Here is a 23,938-nt window from a genome sequence, read left to right on the forward strand (position 1 = left end):
GGGGTGCACGAATATGAATGAACTTAATATCTTCAAGAACCAGAAGAATCATATTCGGTGACATTTGACAACAATATTAAAATATCAGAGCAGAGACTCCTAGAGGGTCTTGTGAAATCTTCTTTATTACTGCAGCTCAACTGTTCATTTACCCTTTTATTCTTGCTCTTCCCTTTCTCTGGCTGATGCAGTCAGACACACACACAAAAATAGCTATTTCCTATATAATGTGGGCCATTTTGGTAAATGTTTCTTTTAAGATAGAATTCCTCAGCAAAGCTGAAACCGAAATGAAATGCCTTTCAGCATACCAGTCGGAAGAAACACCTCCAATGTTCTCTGTTTGGCTCAGACTTTTCCTTGATCTGTTTGAAAAGATCAGGGTAGAAATAAAGGACTCACCAAGTGAATGGTGATTATATCCACATACCAGCACTTTGCTAGCTGTTTCAGGTACCCCATGAATAATAACTTTATGAATAAACAGCTAGTGTTTGTGGAGCACTTCCTAGGGGTCAGACTCTGCCAAGCACTTTAGCTCAAATATCTCCTGTGGTCGTTATAGCCAACTATGGCAGATGGGATTCTAAGAGTCTTCCAAGAGCCCAGTGTCTGGGATGCACACACCTTCTCCCAGTTCTTCAAACAAAAACAAGGAACTGCTGTGAAGGGATTTTGCTGGTGTCATTAAAAGATCCCAAATCAGCTGAGCTTAAGATAGGGAGACTCTCCAGGTGGACCTGACCTAATCCTAGAAGCTCTTTAAATCTGAGAGGTCAAATATGAAGGACGTCAGAGATTCAAAATCAAGGATTTGATATGATTTTGCGGGATTGAAAATGGAGGGGGACCCCCTAGCAAGTCATGCAGTGATCCCTTGGAGCTGAGAATGATCCCCAGCTGATGGCCAGCGAGGAAATGGGAACCTCAGGCCTGCAGCTCCAAAGAACTGAATTCTGCCAACAGCGAGAATGAGGTTAGCAATGGATTTCTCTCCACAGCCTCCAGATAAGAATTCAGTCCAGCTGACCCCTTGATATTCCCCATGTGATACCATGGTCAGAGAACCCAGTTACGCAGAACTTTGACCTCCAGAACTGTAACTAATCAGCAAGGGTTGTTTGGAAGCCACAGTTAGGAGAAACCTGTTATGCAGCAGTAGAAAACTAACATGTCAATAGCCGCAAGGTCAGTGTTTCCATTTTAGAGATGAGGAGACAAGATTCAGAAAGGTTAAGGGGCAAGGCACCTGCGTGGCTCAGTCAGTTAAGCATCCAACTCTTGATCTTGGCTGGGGCATTAATCTCAGTGTTGTGAGTTCAAGCCCCGTGCTGAGCTCCACACTAGGTGTAGAACCTACTTAAAAAAGAGAAGGAAGAGAGGTAGGAGGAGAAGAAGGAGAAGAAGAAAGGAAGGAAGGAAGGAAGGACGGACGGACGAACAGAGGAAGAAAAGAAAAGTGGCCTGCTCAAGGTCAAGTCCAGATTGCAACATACGTAGCTGGCTACATGGAAGTGACTGGGTATGAGGGTCTAAGATATGTCCCAGATGCCTACCCCCTTGTGTGCACACCTTGTCCAGTCTTCTTCCCTTGAGTGTGAGCAGTACCTGTAAATATGATGGGGTAAGTTACTCCCTGGATTAGGCAAAAGAGATTTTTGTGAATGTAATTAAGGCATTGAATTAGTTGAGTTCGTTAGAGGGGAGAGTGATCTGGTTGGCTGACCTAATTAGGTGGGCTCTAAAACAGACTCTAGAAGTTGGAGATGGAGAGTCATAGAGACATACTCTTGCCGGCCTGGGAGAACGAAAGTGTTCATGTCCTGAACTGCCTTTCAGGGCTCCATGGCAAGAAATTGCAGGGGCCCTGTAGAAGCTAAAAGCTGTTCCTGGTTGACAGATCAAAAGAAAACAAGGACCTCAGACCACTGAAAGGAACTATCAGTTCTTCCAACAGCCTGAAAGAACCTGGAAGAAGGACCCAACCTCAGAGGGGAAGTGCAGCACAAATAACACCTTGATTGCAGTTTTAGAGACAGTGAGCAGAGGTCTCAACACCATTGGCCTGGACTTGGACCTACCTACAAAAGCTGTGAGATCCTGAAACTTTGTGGCTTTAAGCCACTAAGGTCCCAGTAATTTGATATGTAGCATCAGAGCACAACTACACTGGGAGAAGGGCAGATTGGTTTCCCCTTATTCCACCTATGGGGGTGAGGTGGGACTAGCACCCAGACATCCCAGCTTCTTGGCTTTGTTCTTTAATTAATTAGCAGTGACCTTGTCCCTTTGTTTTTCCGTGTAACCTTGACTGACTCATAGCACCAAGCAAGCTCCAATGGCCCTGGTCTTCTAACCTCCCTCAAAACCTATCCTTCTACATAGATTTTGAGACTTAAGCCCTGACATTTAACTCACTTACTAGCAGCGGCCACTATTTGGTGAAGATACCTCCATATCCAAGCCTGCATAGTGAAGCTGTTGGATTATCTTTCAGGAAGCCTGAGATTTCACCCCTGTTGCCCATCTGGCTGCATTTACACAGGATCACCATCCATCAGCTCTTAGTTAAAGTGGTATTTGCATGCACACCAGATCTTTGAATGTTTGTCATTTGTCACTGGGGAAGCAAATTACATTCATCAGAATCCATTCATTCTCCCAGTCTCGCTGAACACAGGATAATCTTGGCTGTGTCAGCTGCCCTAGGACTGGTAGCCGTGAAAAATGGAGGTCAGCTGTAGATATTCTAAACCTGCTTTGCTGTGTAACCCTCTTCAGGGGCAGTAGATATGATGCTGAAAAGATTAATAGAACTTATGTCATCATGTTTATGGGGCATAAAACCCCCAACTATGGATTAATGGATATGTTGGTGAAAGAAATACATCTTTACTCCTTTATGCCTTGATGGGTGAGCTACAGTTGACATCAGTGGAAAGATATAGAGAGATTGCCTTTAGAAGGTCAGCTTTTAAAGGACTTTTTTGACCTCGAATTCAATGAAAATAGATTTTTGATTGTTGACCAAGACAACTGCACCAGGAGACTTCCAACCTTTAAAAAGATTCTTATTGAAGTATAACATACAGAAAAGTACACAGACTCTAAGTGCACTGCTTGTTGAATTTCACAAACTGAACACATTCATGGAACCAGCACCCAGATCAAAAACCCAGCATCTCATACACTCGCCTTGGTTCCTTTTCACCAACCTGCAGCCCAGAGTAATTGCTGTACTAACTTCTAACACTGTAGATGATTTTGACTATTTAGCTAACATTTTTGAACTTTAGGGAAATAATGTACCTTTTCTTTCTGGATTCTTTCCCTCAATATTCTGTTTGTTCATATTTTTGGGTGTAGTTGCAAACTTTCTATTCTCATTTGTTTGTAATATCCCTTTGCACAGATAGATCACAATTATTTGTCCATTCTACCAGTTTAGGCATATAAGTAGCTTCAAATTCGAAGATATTACTAATAGTGCTGCTATGAATATTATAATGTGTCCTTTGATATATATATGTGAATATATACAAATATTCTATTGGGTGTTTACCTAAGAGTAAAATTATTGCTTCAAAGGATATGCACAAATTTAGCTAACTTAGTAAATACTGCCAGATTATTTTCCAAAGTAGTTGCACCAATTTTTACTCCCAAAAACAGTATATGAAAGTTCTGGTTAATTCACATTTTTGCCAATACCTGATATTGTCTTTTCATTAAAAAAAAAAAGAAAAAGAAAAAAGAAAAGAAAAGCCCTTTTAACTTTTATTATATTGTAGCTTACAGGTAGCATCATTGTTTCTATTTTGAAACTAATAAGCACCCTCTATGAAAACATCAGCACCCAGTTGAAGAAGCATTGTGCTCAACATAATATCATTGGATAAGATGACAGTTGGTAACAGATGCCTTGTGTGCTTTATGTAGCTCCTTTCTTCTTTGCAAAAGCACGCGGGCTTCTCTGTAATTCCGTTCTCAGGTCTTTTGGCAAACATAAAGGAAAGTCTATCTTTTAAAAAAAAAGTTATTTGCTTCTGGAACTAAACACCCTTGAAAAGTATCTGCCATATAGTTATATTTCAGTCAAGTCTGTTAGCCTAAGCATACAGTCTGCCAGTATTTACAGAGCTAGCTCCCATCATGCATCAGGCCCTACACTAAGCACAGGTAGAACAAAATTGAGCACTGCCCAGTTCGTCAGAGGGTTCTAGTGTAAGTTATAATGAGGATTACAGTGAAGCCATTAATTCCTAAAAGCATTAATGTTGCCTTTTGTATTATTTACAATTATGTTTTAGCCTGAGTACCCATCTGAGTTTACTAACTTGCTCATAAAAGAAAAAAAGAAGTGTAAGTCATTTGAAGTACACAGAGTTGCTTTGACTACAATAGTGTGTATGTACCCTTTAGGAAGTTCACCAGTAAGATGGGCTAGAACCAGTAAAAGTTCACCTGGAAGGAAGTAATTGGAATTTGAGTAGCCTTGACAGGTTATACACCTGTAACAAGGAATACTGATTATTATGATTTTTTTTTTTGCCCTTCATTGTACATGTTATTCCATGAAATGTTATTAAAGATTACACCAGTTGGGGTTTAATCAAGGAAGCAGAACCTTGGGAGTGATCTGGGATATAGGATTTAGGATAGGGATTAGATTGTAGACAATTGTGGGAGAAACCAGGGAAGTAAATGTCAAGGGGATAGTTGACTGAGCAGAGAAAAGCCCTTCCTGAGGACCCAAGAGAGGGAGCTGGTGAAGGAGTTTGTGGAAGGCCTTTGTCTCTGCAAGTGATGAGGCCCAGACTGTGTCAGCAGGGTGGGTGGTCAAGACGCAGGTCAAGAGGTGCCAAAAAGAAAGCTGGAAGCTAAGTTGGGGGAGGACAAAGATAAAGTGGAAACCATGAGAGCAGCCTGGAACCCACATGGACAAACTGCCCCATGTATCTGTCTCCCCCTGTATGGAACCCCAAAGCTGCTGTGCACCCCCCCCAGATGGAGCTGGTGCCCCTTGAAGCAGAGCTGTGTGTGTGCCCAGCCTAGACTCAGAGAACCTGAGGTAGGAGAAAGAGCAGGAGCTGGAAAAGCTGTGAACCCAGCTCCTACCCCACTTCCAGCTGATTAGCGACAATGTACCCTACCTGCCTGGGGTGCTACCCTCCCCTGCCTAGTGCAAGGGCTGCAGCTGCTCTTCTGCCCTCAAAATCTTATGGAAATTTCTCAGGGGCCAACCATTCAGAGAAGTTTCATTCCAGCTTAACTAAGCTGACATAGCGCAAAATTACCACAGAGTTAGACAATCACTGAGATATTAAAAAAAAAATGTTTAAAAAGAAGAGAAAAGAAAAGAAAGAAACATGATATAATTCAAACTTTTCTTTATAAAGACATGAAAGCTGGATTTCAGAGAGACTCAGGGGTTTGTCCAATGTCACAGAGCTAGTGACAGGCCTAGAAACTCAGTCCCATGTGTCTTCATGTGGGTGATATCACAGAAAACACTGGATGTAAAGTTAAGATGCCCGAGATTTTGTAACTAATTGTTTGGTCTTGAGGGAGGGGGGAAAAAGCACTGAGTTATGGATGTAGGTTTTCTTTTCTTTTCTTTTTTTTTTTTTTTTTTTTTTTTTTTGATGCAGGTTTTCTTGTGAGAAAGTGACACATGGACTAGGTCTAAGAAATTAGAGGTGCTCAGTTACTATCTCTTAAGTAATGAATAAATATAGTCTCTCAAGAACCACCATTTTATGGGACACCTGGGTGGCTCAATCAGTTAAGCATCCACCTTGGGCTCAGGTCATGATCTCAGGGTCCTAGGATCAAGTCCCATATTGGGCTCCCTGCCCAGTGGGGAGTCTGCTTCTCCCTCTCCCTCTGCCCCTACCCACCCTGCTTATGTGCTCTCTCTCTCTCTCTGACAAATAAATAAAATCTTAAAAAAAAATTAAAAAATAAATTTAAATAATGAACAGCCATTTTTCAAAATTGTTCTGTTGCATAAAAGAGAAATTGAAAATACAATCCTGAGCCTTAACTGTAAGGCATTCTTTTATATTCTCGGGTAATTTATCTGGGGATAGTATGGATCACCAGGCTCTTTCCGCTTTGCATAAATCAGATTTCTAACTTCTCAGCCATGTACCCAGTAGACTTTCTATGTTCTTTTATTTTTTTTTTTAAGATTTTATTTATTTATTTGACAGACAGAGACCACAAGTAGGCAGAGAGGCAGGCAGAGAGAGAGGAGGAAGCAGGCTTCCGGCTGAGCAGAGAGCCCAATGCGGGGCTTGATCCCAGGACCTGGGGTCATAACCTGAGTCGAATGCAGCGGCTTTAACCCACTGAGCCATCCAGGTGCCCCTTTCTATGTTCTTCTTATCACCCCATTGTGGTTTCTATTTGATCTTGATCCATTTAGTCTGAGCCTTTCAAGAGCGACCACATGCTATATAACTGGAAAAGCAAGATTCCAAACAATTGGCAACAGGAAGAAATGAGAAGAATATCAGATTTCTGGCTATGTATTTCTGTTTTGTACACAACTCTAAAATTTGGGCAGAGTTCAGTGGGAACAGCTGATCTCTGTTCCATGTGGCACCAGCCGGGGTAGTTCAAAAACCAGAAGGTGAAATCTTCAAGAGGCTACTCACTTTCAGCTAGGCTATTGGCTAGAACTTGAACAAATGGGTTCTCCATGTTGTCTCTCTGCTTCCTCATGGCGTGAAGGTTGGGTACAAGAGCAACCCTCCCCAAAGGACCAGCCAGAAACTGTATCATGTTTCGTGACATAGACTTGAAAGTCACATAGTATTTCTGCCAGAGTTACAGACAAGCCTAGATTTAAGGGGAGGAATTAGAGATCCCATTTCTCAATGAGAGGAGTATCAGCATTACATTTTAAAAGAGTCTGAGGGACAGGTTATCTCATTGCATGCCATCTTGGAAAATAGCATCTACCACAAGCAGTGATCAATATCCATTATGAGTTTATAAACACAGAGCTTGTCAACTAATGGAGCTCTTTTCCAACAATAACCCCAGAGAGTAAGTGTATATACACACATCTATAAATACATTCACATATGCATACGTGAAAGTACTTGGCAAGTGAGGGTTAATTCTTAGATTTGATTTGCTCCCAAGATATTTTCAGTGTGATGCCTCAGGGTCAGGGCAGGGAAATGGGCCACTCAATTAGTTTAAAATAAAAGTACTTTCCCCCCAGCATTCATCTACTCTCTGGGAAAATAAATCAGGCTGCTAAATTTTGGACTCATACTATTTCCATGGTAACAAAGCCTAAAATGCTAAAAGGTGGATTAAAGTTCTTTACAATATTTAAGAAATCTGTACTTAGTTTCTGTGATGGTTGAGAGTTCCTTAACAGCAATGAATAGCATTACTATCACTACCCCTCCCCCCTGCAAACAGACACACAGGCACCGGGAGTGCTTTTTAAAATCCCGTTAACTTCTACTTGAGTGACCATTAAGATAGGGAGACGTGAGTAAAAATGAGACTGTCCAGTTTGGTCTCCTTAGATCTGCTTTGAATCAAATTTTCTTGTATTGATTTTGATCTCGATTAGGTAGCTTTAGAAATAATCTGACCATTTGAAACCTGGAAAAAAAGTCAACCATCATAGGTACAGAAATATGAATAATTATGGTGTTTGGGAATTACAAATGGTTTAATACAGCCAGAGAGAAGAATATGTCTAACACAGAGTCTTATTTTTGGTGTTAGGACTTTTAATTATAAAGAGAATTATTCAAATTATTATTTGAAAAATACACAGAAAAGTATAGAAAATAATATACCGTGTACCTACACCCATAGTTAATAGCTTTTACTCATTTGCTAGATTTTTCTCAAATCTCTTTTCTGAAGTTCACGTGTGACATTTCTAGTTGTGTTTCTGTATATCGATGCTTATGAATGAATCCCTACACTTTTTTATCTTTGTGCTTTAAAAACTTGTACAAATGGTATTATAGAGAAGACATTTTTTGTACCTAGTTTCTATTGCTCCATCATTGTGATTTTTATCTTTAGCTACAGGGTATAAACACACCATAAGGAGAGCAAAGACAAGCATTCAGTATTGCACAGATAGCTAATCATTTATTCAACTAAATTTGTATTTCACCCGAAGAGTGAATTGATGGAGACAGCTTTTGCATTTGTAGAAAATGTTAATGATATGCAGAAAGGACTGGACACCAGAAACTCAAGTGAATATAGGGAAAAGAAAATAAGGTTTATTTGCAACCCAGTTCTTCCATATCTGAAGGCCAGATGCTTTCTCTTATAATCCACCTTTCCTGGGGAGGATTACTGGGGCTGCATGGTATTTGGTGATGAGAGTGAGGGAGTCCAGCGACTGTCTGGGAGGCAGCCTATCTGGACCTGTGCAGAGATCAGGGAGCCACGTCTCTGAGCTTCCAGTGGGGAGCCTTGACCATTCCTTGTGTCCTAGCCCTCCCTGCCCGACCATCCCTCTCCTGCTGGGCACTTTGAACTTCCCTAGTGTGAATCTGTTTTCCACAGGCTGGGAGAGCTGCAGGGCTGGGCAGATGACATCCATTTGGGTTCATTCATGTCCTGCCACGTGCGCACCCCACTTCTATTCCCTGTTGCCCTGAGAAATGCCTAGCTTGACATTCTATTCAATTACCAGTTGCCATTTGATAGATAGGGTAATTTTTAAGTTTTTTTAGATTGTTAAAATGGAGTGACTAAAGGAATGTTTATTTTAAAGACTAGAAATGGGGTCACTGATTTAATATCAGATATACGTGAGCTAGCTATTAGATACACTCCATCTCTCTTCTCTGTTTACTGTACTACTCTCCGAAGGTCTCAAAGAAACACCTTATGTAGAGAAGCTCTCCCAAAATGGGAAAAAGGGATGACACACCTGTTTGCTTTTGAGGTGACACTAACTTACTCAGTAATATCTACTATGTTAAAGTTCTATTGACCTCATGTCGCTGTCAACTAATTATATTTTACTTCTGTTGCATTTCTGAGTATGTTAAGTTAAAAGCAAGGGACTTTCATGCAAATTAAACTGCAAGAAGCTTTTTAGGCTGTGTTCAAATACTAACAGGTTTGATAAATTTGTCTAAGATGGGTAGGACAAAGAGCTCTTTGTTTACTGACATACTTTATTGTCATTCTGCTATACACCTCTCGTATGGTTATTTTACAGGACATAAAGTCTAGGTATCCTGTCAGAATCTCCGATCTTATTTATGGCTTGCTGCAAAGTGGCTTATTGTCATTTATTATTTCCTATTTGATTTATATAACATCTTTCCACCAAAGAGCCCATGGGCTTATTTACATAAAGAATGCACACACACACCCCAACTAACACGCACACTTGAACTTCACTCAACACTGTCACACAGTTAGCAGTAGAGTACCAACAAGCTACAGGAGGCTTTTCCATCTGGTTTTAGCTCCAAAACCATGTTCTGGAATATTTCTTATATTCCAAGGTCACCATATTTCCTTTCACTTTGAGTGTTTATTGTTTTCCTCTAGGTGGATCGGATCATCTTCTGTGTCTTCTTAGAAGTTGACTTCAAAATCTACAAAAAAAAAATGAGCGAGTTTTTCCCTGCAGGTGAGTAAAGAGATTTGTTTTCTTTGGAATTGAGGATTGGAGTGGAGGCATCGGTTATATTCTATTTCATCTCCTAGCTTAAGGAAATGTTGCATATATGATCTTCATATACCAGTAACCTGTGGCAACTTGTGTCATAATTTTCAAGAACTCAAAGAGGTGACAGGAAATCTAAGCCCATGACCTCTCTATCCCAGGAGGTCATAGTGTTGTCTTGGGGAAATCAATTCATCTCTTGAGTCTCATCTTCTCATACCAAAAGTGAGGGGCTGGACCAAATGACTTCTAAAGACTTCCTCCGGCCCTTAATTCAGGATCTGTGATTTATTCCCCACACATCTAAGTTGTCCAAGCCTGTGCCTACTTTCTGATCCACCATGTTAAACAACTTTGTTGGAAATTGTGAGAAGCCCATTTATATTCATAGCCAGAATTCAAACATTTCCTGCCTTCTCTACCTAACACCCCAATTTTCTCAGCCCAAATTGCAGTGAAGATAGCAGCCCTTCCTAGGGCAATCTGCAAAAGGTGCTCATTCATTGTAATTCACATTTGAGAATGTAGGAAAAATATCAGCTATTAAAGAGCCTTGTTTACATTGATCGAATGTGTCATTAAATTTGGTTGACCTTGTTAATTGAATATTGCCTCCCATTGTTCCTCTTCCGGGCTTGTTATTTTTATGGTGCGATTCAAGTCACATGCTCAAGGTACTTTCCTCAGCCATGGTAAGAATGGCTTCCAGGAAATTTCAACCTACTGGGAGCATTGTTGATGCCTGCCTTAGAGAGAGCTTTCTTTTGAGGTTTCCATATCCATGGAAGCCAAGAGGTTTTCCATGTAGCCGGTGACTCTGGCAGGTGGGAGGGAGGGAGTGCAGCACACTCATCCTCTCGGCAGCCAGTCCAAGACATCCAGTAAATGTAAATCCAGGATGCCCTGCCTGAAGATCAGAGTAGGACACAGTAGCTGTCAAGAAGAGCCACAGGAAATGGCTAGAGACGTTCAACTTTGTGCTGATGTTCAACTTTGTGCTAACGTTCAAGGTGGACTAAGTTCCCCTGAGTCATGTGAAGTTCTGCTCTCTAGTTTTCTCATTGAAAGGTGAATCTGCTAAGTGTATTTAATTGGAGCCTTTAACTACAGTATTTCCCTAACTAGGACATATTGTAAATTCAAAGAGGCTCCCCATGTGATGAAGGAGAGGATTGGGATTGTGGCCTTCCCCCCCCCCCATCCTTTGCCTTCTCCTCTCTCCTTTTTTTACCTTTAAAAGAAAATCTTTTTAAGCAACTCAGTAATTTATAGCATGTAAAGCACCTAGTGACTATTGAGTAAGTAGTTGTTAGTATGAGCTAAATTTAAAAATTTCTTCTCGCCATAACCCAATACCTCTTTTTCTGTTTCAGTCTCTTTGTTTCATCCTTTCTCTTTATTTCCTATATAACCACAGTGAGCAGACCATGCCTGCATTTCTGTATTTTTAAAGTATTCTCTTTTTTTATACTTTTAAGTATTCTTAAAAGAAAATGTTCATTCATGAAAAAAATGTGATTTGCCATGGTGTGCGATGCAAGTATTCTCATATCTTGTCAATACCACAGCAGATTTCATACACTTTCATCATTTTGGACTTCTTGAGTGTATATAAATTATGATGTAACTTTCATGTTCATGTCTTCTAAAATAAAAACTGTTTTTTGCTCTAGCATATGATAAAAATAATTGCATAAGTATGATCAAGTGATATTAAAACAAATCTATCCATCAGCAGAGATTTCCAGTGGTGCAAAGCCAAAAATCATACTATACATTTATTCTAAGTAGAATAGTTTTAGTGGTCTGGAATGTATTAATAATTATGAAAATAAATTATTTGAAATATTGCTACTCAAAGTAAATCCAGCATTCATCTTAGTACTTGAGCAAATGAAATAATAATAAAATCATCTTGAGCTTCATATCAATACTTTGAATCATAGCATGCTCATGAAATTATTTCCAGTGCCTATTTATAATAGTAAGCACATTTTTAAAGTAAATGTCAAAATTCCTCCAAATTGTTGAGTATTTCCATGATGCTGAAACACCAGCCACTTATAAATTCTGAATATGCAATATGAAATAAAGGTGACTTTTAATGGAATGTGTGACAACTAATATAGATGATATACATTATCTGTCCATAATTTGAATTTATGGTTAATTCATAACCATACCATCTTTGATTGGAATATATTTTTTCTGACTTGCTATATATCCCCCCTAGACTGGCTTATTTAGACCATCTCTAGTCTTAACACTTCCCAGTGCAATAATAATAGTTTAGAAAAAAAAGTCATTTTATATTAAACAAAATCTCTATATTTTAGGGTTTATTAATCCCATGTCTTTACATTTCATAATCAGGAATCTAAGACAAAATATATTAAAAAATATACAAGTGAGGCTAGATCGCATTCAAGATATAACACATGCAAAACTACTACCTAATATTCATGATAGGAGTAAAAGCTACATTTATGGATTGCTGCCTCTCACCCAAATGCATGGACAAAGTCAAGTAATCTTCAGGCTAACTCTAAGAAAGTAGGCACTATATTAACCCTCCTTTTTCATATGGAAAATGATGCATACCTGAGGAAATGAGGCATATGGCTAGGAAGCAACAGAGTTCTATTTCAAAATTGAGAACAACATCTGTCATTGCACAAGTGATAATAGGTTCACTTCCTCAGAGTGTCATCTCCAGAAAAGGGTGGTTTTGACTTCAAGGATACATTTGGAGCACTGAGAAAGTCTCATTGCTAATGTCATCTGCTGCCCATCATTGTTCAGAGCTGACACACTTCTCTTCTCATACCTGTAAATGTCCTCATGGGAACTGTCTACTATGAGTCAAATTGGTACTTTATTATGGATACCAAAATCAATCCCAACCCCATCATCTAGGCACTGCAGTGCTTTGACCTGAAGGTGAGCAGTAAAGTGATCACTGGAAAGCCAAAAGGCCTTACTCATGACCACAAAAGTATGCTGGTGAAGTGCTTGTAATAGTTTGCTGGAGATACCATGACAAACCACCACAGACTGGGGAGCTCAAACAACTGAAATTTATTTTTTCACAATTCTAGAGGCTCAAAGTGCAGCATGTAGGGGTCAGCAGGATTGGTTTCTTCTGAGGTCTCTCTTCTTGGTTTACAGATGGCCTTCTTCTCTCTGCATCTTCATGAAGTCCTCTCTGTGTATGTCTGTGTCCTAATCTCCCTCTCCTTTTAAGGACAGCAGTCATATGGGATTAGGGCCAACCCTAATAACCTCATTTTAATGTGATCATCTATTTAAAGACCCTATCTCCTAATATAGTCACATTCTAAAGTATTAGAAGTTAGGACTTGAACAAAATATTTTGGGGGACACAACTCTACCCTTACCAGAGCCCGTCATGGAAATGCAATCATGGAGCCATAAAGGAAAGAAACCAGCAAGAATTTTTTTTTCCAACAGTTTTATATCTTGCTGTGGGTGAAGCATATTTGACTTTTTCCTTCCCAGATGTTTTCTTTGAAAGTCTAGTGTAGCAGCTTTATGGAATTACCATACACTTTGGTTGCAAATTATTTATAGTTACACTACATGATTAGATGGCCTATGACAAATAATATTTGTATGATTCAACTCAGATATCTTTGTTCTTTATATAAAAGGTTTATATTTTTTAGTATGTAGGATTTATTGCGTGTATTTTTCACAGATTTGGAATATGGAGGTCAATTTTTTTTTTTTAGAATCTAAGTTCTAATAGAGAATTTAGGGATATTAATTTACCTCATAATAACAATGTCAAATTTACAATTTTGGAATGATATCAAAGAATCCTGATGTTGGAAATAAAAAATACCATTGTCAGGCCCCTCCCTACATTAAAGAAAAGCCTCCATTTGTTTATCGCAATGGTTCTCAACTATATTTTTTAGAGAGTATTTCTCCAAAATAATTTTTTAAATTATATCTTCTGACAAATGGGCATGATATTTTTAAAAATTTTATCTGGATTTACTCTTTTAAATCCAACAAGAGAAAGTGTTCACCTGACCTCTTCTTCATCTCCTCTTCTCATTGATTTTATAAGTTTTTCTCATCCAACATCATTCATGATCCTTTCTGTCCATCAATCAACAAATAATTTATTATATGTCTACTATATACCCAAGGCTTTGTCCACTGCTGCATTGAAAATACTGTTCTTATAATATGCCTGAGAGGTAAGTATATGCAGAACAATTAGAAGACAATACTAGCAAGTAATCAAGTATAGCATTGATATGGTCAAAGTACTCAGGAATTCTGAGACAGATATGTCTGAGGACCAGGGTAGTTGTGGCGAGTTTCATGAAGAATGTGTACTTTAAGGTTAAGCAGGAGCAGAGAAGTGATGCCAAGGATTCTGTAAATAACATAGAGAGGAAGGGCAGTTCAGATGGAAGGATTTGTGGAATAAGTATGTCCAATTAGTGATCCCTAACTGAGAAATGCTGACACTCATCAGCATGTAATTGTATGACTTTGTGCATGTTGCTTAACCTTTTTATGCTTCACTTTCATCATGTGCAAACATAGTAATGGGCCAATTCCAAATAAAATAAACAACAAATGTAAATGAATATTCAGAGAGGTATCTAGACCGAACATCATCAATTTTAAAATATCCATGTTTATTTCTTATTACAAATTTTTTTGTTTTTTCATGTTTTCTTATAATTTTAAAAGGAAGTATTTTAATTATTGTGACCATCTTAATTAAAAAGTATATAACTTCTTATTACAAAAGTAGTACAGATTTGTATAGTAAGGTTCCTAGTTCTTTTCAAATATATGTTTCAGGGAGTTTCCCATTTTGTCATTTGTCCTTGTGGTATTATCCCTTTATAATCAAGTCAATGAGGAACCATAGAGAAACAAAAGAAAGATGAAAGAGAAATGTAGAAATAGAAAGAATGAAAGGAAGGAAAGATGAGAGGTGGAAAGGGTAGATGGAAGGAAGAAAAGAATAAGGTAAAAAAGAAAGAAAAATATCCTTTTTATTAGAGAGTGAAGTTGAAAACTAAAAAAGCTCAAAAATTACCTTTATTTTAAGCCTATGTACTTGATCCCATAAGAAATCATCTCATTTCTGGATAGGATTATTCTTAGTTCTACTCCTCAAGACACTTTTTAGGCAAAGCAGTGTGCTTCCTGATTTACAAAATGTGGTAGGAAGAAAAATGCCCTTCCCTTAAAGACGCCTTAAGCCTCAGAACCTGTGAGTATGTTAGGTCACATTACAAAGGGGAAATAAGATTGCAGATGAGATGAAGGTGGCTAATTAGCTGACAGAAAGATGGGGACATTATCCTATATTACCTGGGTGAGTCCTTACAAGGATCCTTCAAAGATAGGAAAAGCAGGTAGAGTGGGAGATATGGCTATGGAACAACATTCAGGGGGATGTGGGTCACTAACTTTGAGGATGGAAAACAGGAGCCACGAGCTGAGACTCTGGTAGACAGAAAAGCAAGGAAACAGATTCTCCCTAAGAACCTTCAGAGGGAGCACTGTCCTGCGGACATCTTCTTGCCAGCCCACTGAGATCCAGGTCAGACCGCAAACCCACACAACTGAAAGATGACAAATTTGGTTGTTTTAAGCCATTACGTGTGTGGAAGTTCATAATAGCAGCACTAGCAAACTCATTCACCAGTTGTCTTTGCATAAGTCAAAGAAACACACACAAAAACCTGCTTACCCAGTCTGAATTGTACATTTTTTCCCCAAATGGCACATTCATTGTAGAGGGGACAAAAAACTGCAAAGTAGAAAAAGAAAAAAATTCAGAAATTTCTTTAATTATGAATATTTACAGTGACTTGGCACATTTGGGCACATTTGTACACCTTTAATGTGTGGATCTCATTGATGTTTAGAATTATACAAGACATGTTCTCTGTAATGTGACATAAATGAGTTGACTGCCCTCTTAGGAACTGGGTGCTAACCATTTCCACTTGATGGGCCTCAAAAGCTACAAACACATTTTGCCTTCAATGAAAATCCAGTGAAGTGTTGCTGTAACCAAGCAACCTGAATGAAGGAACAAGCAGCAGGCGTAGACTGAAAGCAATCTGTCCCTTCAAAAAGGGGGACGGTGTGGTGTGTGTAGCCAATGCTTATAAACAGCAGAATGCATAAAGACCTGGGGACATGAACCTTGACTAAGCAGAGTTTGATCTCATTAGGAGGTTCTGATAAAACAAAGGCAAGACAAAGTGCAGCTTGGAGAAGGGAGATGCTATGGGCATATTTACAGAAACCCCTCCACGGTGCTTCCGAAAAAAACCCTTCAAATGTCCTGGGTAGACTGGTTTCTGTTCCGTAGGTGAAGATATTGAGGCAAATGCAGGGGGAGCCAAAACCCTTTTCAAGGTACAGTATATGAATGAAATAATTTCTAATAAGACATAAAGGTAAGGATAAAGATCAAAATAAGCAGCGGAATAAAGGAAATCCACCAGCTTTTATTCTGCTTTATCTGTGGCCCTAACTGGGACCCTCTGCTACAACTTTTTGATGTTTTCACCTTCAGTTGCTGTTCACTCCATAAGCCAGAGAGATTAATGATTTCCAATATCCTATTATAGCTATCACTGTTGAGATCATAGAGAACTCTTTGATGGGTCCAGCATGGTTACTGAAACCAGTGCGAGTTTGGTCATGTGACTCCCTTGACCCTATGGAGCCCTTGTCTTACTTGACTGGACAGACTTTATCCTTTTGACACTTCAGTCTTCTACTTCTCTTCCTGCCGGGAACATACCTCTCTGGTATATTCACCTGTGCACAGGCCATCTCCAGCTGACATCTCCAGGCCTCTCCAACACAACATATCTAAAACTAAATTCAAAATCCTTCCCCTACCCCATCTTTCTCCTCTAAAATTGGATATCTCGGTAATGTGTGCCTTTATATGCCCCATTTTCCAAGCCAGAAACAGCAGAACCATGCAGGTTTTTTTTCCAAGCAGTGCCTTTTATTTATTGATTTATTTATAAATTAATGAGATTTGAGTGCTCCTCTTGACCAAGGACCAGCTGGGGTGGGGTGGAGGGGGACAACCTTAGGCTTATGATTTTTTTTTTAATTTTTCATAGTCCTATCAATTACATTGCAGAAAGTGGGTTTAGCAATTTGTTAGATGCTGTAGGTCAAGGTTTTCAACTTAATGGAAGAGCTCTGCACTGCAAGGGAGTCCCCTTTATCAATCATTCCTTTGCATGGCATTTCTGATTTGTCAAGTTTCACAAGAAGCCATGAGCTTACCAACATCTTCTGTATTTCGTAGAAATCCTGAAAAGCTTGGAGCCCTTTATTTTGGCTAATAATATTTCCTCTCTATACAAAGGTAAATTGCTCCTAGAAGCCCTTAGTAATGAAGTATTTAAAAGGTGAGGGATACAGAAGACACCTTTGTGAAGGAATTAAGCCTTAAAATAGAGAACTTAAGAGCACATGGGGGAAAAAAAAAAGGCAACAACAAGATTTTCATAATTGGTCTGCTTGACAGACCTGCCCATTTGTGTGGATGCCCCAGAAATTTTGACAAAGGTATTTCAGGTGCCTATCCTTTTTTTCCTGGGGGAGTGGAGAGACTGCCTTAGTAGCCCGTAAGGGTCACTTTCTCCTTCATAACCCACTTCTTTTTCCATGCAATACACAGTCCTCTTTGAAGCAAGTTTCCATCCACATACATGTCTCTTAGCCAATCTTAGGGTCCTAACCATGGGTGACAATAACTGTGTGATAGGTGGGTGATTTCCAACGCTGGAGGAAACATATATCTTACAAAGAGAACGACTATTCCTCAGTCCCAGCAACCATCTGGTGTGGGTACCCCTCACCAGCATTAGTGTTGGCCAGAAATCACCAAGTAGCTCAGCTTGGATCTGGAAAAAGTAGGACATCTAATGTTTTTGAAAGCTTTTCCTCCAGCACCCAAAGGCCATTACTTTGGAACAATGGTTCTCCAACTGGAGATTGCATGAGCATTTCCTGGAGGGCTTGTTAAAAAGGTATCAGCGTCCTCCCCTGAGCTTCTGCTTTGATAGATCTTTAGTGGAACCCAAGAATTTGCATTTCTAACAAGTTCCCAAGTGGTGATGATGCTGTTGGTCCAAGACCACACTTTAGACTACAGTTCTGTGGGGTTTCATAATCTGTTTTTATACCATCGACTTTCCGAAAGACTGCATTCATTACGGCAACTCTAGATAAAGGAGTAAGACCCATGTCGAGTCATTCCAAAATCCACCGCATGCTCTGTCCTCTAAGAAACTCTGTCTTCCATCAAAGCAGGTGAAGTAGATATTACAGACTTCAAAGTAGGTTAGACACATCCTTAAAGGGGTTTCTGAAGTGTACAAAGCTATTACTGAAAACTGGTTTTCCTGGGGAAACCAGTTGGTCTTCACACTCCTACGTGGTCAAAATAAGGACTCCAGTCAGACTTGTAATTTTTGTGCAGAACTCAGCAGGGTAATCAGAAAGAGAGGGGTGCGGTGAATAAAACTGGCATCCATTCTGAAATTAACTTCAAGAAAGAAAGAGAGAGAGAGAGAGAGAAAGGGAGGGAGGGAGGGAAGGCAGGGAAAGAGGAAAGGAAGGAAAGAAGAAAGAAAGAAAGAAAGAAAGAAAGAAAGAAAGAAAGAAAGAAAGAAAGAAAGATCAAAGAGGCCCCAGTTGAAATGGAGCCTCAGCCACTGGTCCTTTCTGTTGAGGAAGGGAAGGAGGAAGGGAGGGAGGTTTCCTGGAATTGGCATTTCTGAACACCCAGAACAATGCCACAATGCCACCGGATAGACTGCCCTCTATTTTGAAATGATATTTGTAAAACTTTGGCTTAGAACCTTTTCATCCTCTAACAAAGAAGCATGATGCTTGAAGAACTGTTAAAAGGGCAGCGGCTCTGAGCCCATGCTCTATCATCGGTGTCTTAACTGCTTCCAAATTTTGCATGGCATGCCTCCTTATCTCCATAGGCTTATCCTCTTCTTTCATATATTGCTTTTTTGTTTCCCGGTTTTGTTAGAGAAAAATTCTTGCTAGAAATGTGCTGCATAAACATGACTCAAGTGAATACATTTTATAGAATAATGTTGAACTAAAGTGGATTTCATTAATAAGTAACAGCACATTAGGTGCTTTGTAGACCAAAATTACTCTGTGCTGGATTTTAATATAAATAATACCAAAATATGAAGGCGTGCATTTTATAGTTTATTAGTAAATTTCACTTATGAAAAATGTTCTCTCTCAAAAGCTGGTGTGTCATTTTCTGCTTAAAGTTGTTTAGTAACCCTGTAATTTTCGGGATAAAATTTAAATTCTTCAATCTAAGGTGTTAGGATTCCCCAGAGAAAGAGAACCAATACTGAATATAGATTTAGATATAGATATAAATATAGATGTAGATATAAATTTATTATAAGGAATTGGCTCATGCAATTATGGAGGCTGCCAGGTCCCAAGACCTGCAGTCAGCAAGCTAGAGACCCAGGAGAGCAGATGGCAGAGTTCCAGTGGGAGTCTGAAGACCTAAGAACCAGGAGAGCCAGTGATGTCATTTCGATCCAAATGCTTTCAAGCTTGAGACCCAGGCAGAGCCGGTGTTTCAGTTTGAGTCCAAAGGCAGGAAAAATCCATTCTCCCAACACTATAGTACCCTCTTCCTTGTGGGAGGGTTAACCTTAAACTTACTGGATGAGCCCCCACACCACACATTACAAGGGCTATCTGCTTTATTGTGTCTACCAAATCAAGTGTTACTTTCCATCTGAAATTTCTTTCAGACACCCCCAGAGTCCTGTGTGACACATATCTGGGCATTCCATGGCTCAGTCACATTGACACATGCGATTGACCATCATACCCAGGAAGGAAGAGCCTCCATTATGCGGCTAGAACAGGACAGTTTACCCACAGATCCCCCTGTAACTCCTCCCTTCAGCCACTCGGAAGCTTGTTTTATTTCCTTAAAAGCATCTTGGCTGTTTGTATCCATGTATTTTCACAAATGTTTTTCCCTGTGTTTCAGACCAGTTATCCTTTTTTTTTAGTTTAAATCCCCCCAGAAGCAGACCCAAAAACAAGAATTCAAGTGGAAGTCATTTATTTGGGAGATGACCCCAAGAATCACCAGCAGGAGAGTGGGAAAGGACAGGAAAGGGAAGGAAGAGAGTAGGGCCTAATTATAAATGAAATTAACCATTGGCTCAAAGCCAGGGTTGGGATGGGGAGGGGAGGACTGTGGGAGAAGCTTCCAAATGAGCCCACTAGAGAAGTAAGGGAACTAGAGTACTTATATGCAAATCCTGGCAGTCCCTTGTGAAAGGCTGCCATCTTGGAGATGTTAATTCCCTGATACTTCTCTAGCAGTCTCCAGCAGCCCAGAGAAAGCCCTCAGGCAGAGGCCCAGGGGCTGGTGGCTGGAAGTTGGGCTGGCGAGCAAGAAAATGTCAAGGAACAAGGGGGTATAAGTAGGGCACCCACATCTGCCCAGATCGCACTGCAGCCTTTCCTTCCTCCTAGCTAATTCTAACTCGCCCTTAAGGATTCAACGGAAGCCTCAGCTCTTCCGGAAATCTTTCATCGACCTTCTCTCTGACTTGGCTGTTTGTTGTCTGTTTCCCAGTAAAACCTCGGACTACTTGCCTCAGAGAATTTGTTACTTCCTCTTCTGACCGCTGCTTCCACTTCTTTGTGAGCTTTCTGAGGGATTAGGTTGTCAGCTCTATCTTCCAGGTCTTCCATAGTTCCAACATGCGGTGTCGGTCAGTAAATGGTTGTTTAAGAAGGGAAAGTAGTGATAATAAAGACACCGTTAACACTAATAGCCACTATTTACTGAATGCTCATTCCATGTAAGCACTTTGCATGTAGGATGTCTTACCAACTCTGGAAAGTTAGTACTTTTATTATCCCTATTTCTCGGATAAGAAAGCTGAGGTGTAGGTTTACGTAATTTGCCCAAGACTGCACAGCTCCACGTGGTTTGGCCTGGAAATAAACCCAAGCAGTCTGAATCCAGATCCTGAATATACTCTTAACTGCCATATGGATAAATGAGTGAAACGGATGCATAAATGGATAATAACATCAAGTCTGATCCTTCCACACCTGGGGACATTCTAGGGATGATGCTATCAGTATAGTTTATAAAGTTCAAATATCAGCTCTAATGTCACATTTTCCAAAAACCCTTCCCAGTAGCAGCTGTCCCTCCCCTGTCACCCATTTGTAAGTGCACTGACTCCTCTCTATTACATGTTCAGATGTATCTGCATGTCTTACTCTCCTTACTAATGATAAGTTTCTAGACACCTGTGTAACCTGGTATTTTCTATTTCCCCAGACATAAAGCCACACATACAAAAGATTACCAATGAGCGCTTGCCACATGGACAAACAGATATACAGAGTTGACAAACAGATATACATAGCAAAGGGATCTTTGGCTCTTCCTTTATCTTTCCCTGGGAACTGTGGAAACTCTTTTTCATTCCTTTCTGAGATTCCAGAAAGTCTGTTGCCATAGAGATGGTTCTAGGTATTTTCGATGGTTCTGAAAAATAAAATTTTGTTTAAAGATATTAAGGTCAGGCAAGAATCCATGAAGAGTTTACTTTGTAACATTTTGATAAATGATTTGGTTAGAAAATTATATTTCTAAGAGAAAGATATTCTTTCTCCCAAAATTCTATTCATGGAAAAAGATGAAAGGAATAAGTTATATAGAAAATCACTAATTTTATAACAATCTGAGTGGAAGAAAATTTACTTCTCCAAAAATTAACTATGGCTGTCAAGAATTACTTTCCTAAAACCTCAAATTAAATGCATTTTCCATTCCCAGTTACTGGTATATCTATAATCTTCTCTTATAATTAGCACTTTGAAGAGTGTCACATTGAATAAATTTAGCCAAGAAATTATTGGATGTAAAGCATATGTCCGAGAGGAAATTACAAATCCTTACTGAGTCATCATTGTTTGCAAATCATCATGTAGACCCATGTTGCCCTGGTATGTAAGAGATAGATAGGAAATATAAACACAGAAATTCTCCAATTTGACTAAAAATATCAGAGAAAATTAAAAATTTTAATTCAGCAGAAATTTCTTCATGGATTTTCATGTATAAAATTAATCACGTTATGTACCAGGGGAAAAAAGGAACATAAGACAGTCTTCAACTTTGTAGAATTTATGATCTAGAGATGGGCATCTGCCAGACAAATATGTTAAAAAGTAGACTCATGATTTGGTAGCAATAATAACTAATACATAACATTATATATAATATGTAATATATAGTATGTATAAATTAATATAGTTAATTTATAATTTTATTTTTAAATTAAATCAATTTAATTTGTAATTTATAAATTTATATATTATATATAAATTTAAACATAAATATTTATATACTATATAATATATATTAATATTTCAGTAGGTGTCCTAACGCTTTATGTAATACTATCTCATTTAATTCTTGCAACAGCTCTATGTAGGAGGTATTATTATCCCACTTTATAGCTGATGAACCTGAAACTAAGAACTGGCCGGTAACTTTTCCATGGTCACATGCCTAATGAATGGGTGGGTGAAGGAGCTGTATGCAGACCTCAGCCCAAACGTCCTTAAAGTTGATACTCAGAAGGTGTTAAAAATAAGCTACAATGAAGAGAAGACTATTCACTCAAACTTGGATGGAGCAGATGTTATGGTGCCTCAGCTCCAAGGATGAGTGTGAACAGAGATGGAGAAAGGCATTATGGCTTCCAGGACTGAGGCAGGTAGTGGAAACTAACAGAGATCTTAGAAAACAGAATCGTGCGGGGCTTGAGTGAAGGTGGTAGCATGAGTGGGACAGAGGAGGGGAAACCGAGAAGAGTGGTCAGAGCAGGTACTGCTGGCCTTGAGTGTGACCCCAAAGAGTCTAGACCTTTCTCTTCAGGCAGACTGGAGTCACTGAACAGTTGTGAACTGGATCAGAGCTGTGTTTGAAGATTGATTTGGCAGTTACGTGTAAAAGGAGTTGGAAGAGCACATTAAGAAATCACCAAATAGGGAAGTTTGAATTTGAGTAGTAGTGATGTGAATAGAGGAAAAAGAAAGAAGACAGGATTCAGCATTGCCTGGATGTGAGCAACAGTGACGGAGAAGAGACGACGATAGGTCAAAAGTTCAGAAAGCAACTATGTCACCCAGAGCACAGTGGAAGCATGGGTCCTTGCCCAGTTACAGAGGGTTTCACTGGGATGAGGGGAGTCAAGTGAGAATGATAGGACTGGGGTGGGCTGTGGGAAGGGCACTTGAATTTGCTTGGTTAAAGATTTGGATTTGCAAGTATAGCAAACTAGCACTTTCCATGGAGCAGTGCGGGGATTGAACCCAGGGGTCAGCCTACATCCAAATGGTGAGCCCCACATTTCTAAATACTTAAGGCAAGGGTGCATCCCTTTCATGGGTACAAAAAATGCAGCATTTAAAGTGTGTGGTTTTTTTTTTTTTTTTTTGGTCCTTTTGAAATGACCAAAGTGACTGTGTGAAACTTTAAAAGCAAAACAAATTGTTACATATATAGTTTTGTTAGACATATCTAACAATTTTTAAAAAGAAGCATAAACCCTAGGTATTAAAATTGTGCTCTAATGTCTGTTTACATTACATTACACTTATTTAGCATAATAATATAAGACAATAGAAATGCATGGTCTACCAGGTTTCTGATGAGTATTTTCTTGCCTTTGCATTTTTATTAGATTGGAGAATTCTGGGGTTTCTAGCTTTTGTATGAACTTTTCTTTGTCTTTTCTCTCTTTTTTTTAAATAGATGATAATAATGAAGAAGAAGGTGTTGACATCAAAGAAGATTCAGGTACTAAATTTATGATTTTATTCATAGAGAATAGGCAAAGATCATTGTGTTGTTTATGTACGCCTCACATTTTTTCAAAGAAAAACGTAGCAAGGTTAATAAAATAGGTAAAGGGGATTAAGAGTGCACTTATCCTAATGGCCACTGAGTACTGTAAGGAATTGCTGAATCCCTATATTGTGCACCTGAAACCAACATAACCCTGCATGTTAGCTATACTGGCATGAAAAGACAAAAAAGAAAAAAATAAAAATGTACACTCAAGGTTATAAAATGAGAAAGTAGCTGTGCTAACTCTTGTGGCTTATACAATTAGC

General features: G+C 39.2%; 1 protein-coding gene across 1 annotated transcript in view; it reads left to right on the forward strand.

Annotated features, from left to right (window-relative positions):
• Window positions 1–23,938, forward strand: part of MACROD2 (mono-ADP ribosylhydrolase 2) — a 1,942,726-nt gene that overhangs the window by 1,766,864 nt on the left and 151,924 nt on the right. The window contains exons 9-10 of the mRNA XM_045078428.1: window positions 9,565–9,646; window positions 23,577–23,621. Of these exons, the coding sequence (XP_044934363.1) occupies window positions 9,565–9,646; window positions 23,577–23,621 (127 nt within the window). The remainder of the gene's footprint in view (window positions 1–9,564; window positions 9,647–23,576; window positions 23,622–23,938) is intronic.

This window comes from Mustela putorius, unplaced genomic scaffold, assembly GCF_011764305.1.
Source record: "Mustela putorius furo isolate JIRA1106 unplaced genomic scaffold, ASM1176430v1.1 tig00000253_pilon_pilon_pilon, whole genome shotgun sequence".
NCBI lineage: Eukaryota > Metazoa > Chordata > Mammalia > Carnivora > Mustelidae > Mustela > Mustela putorius.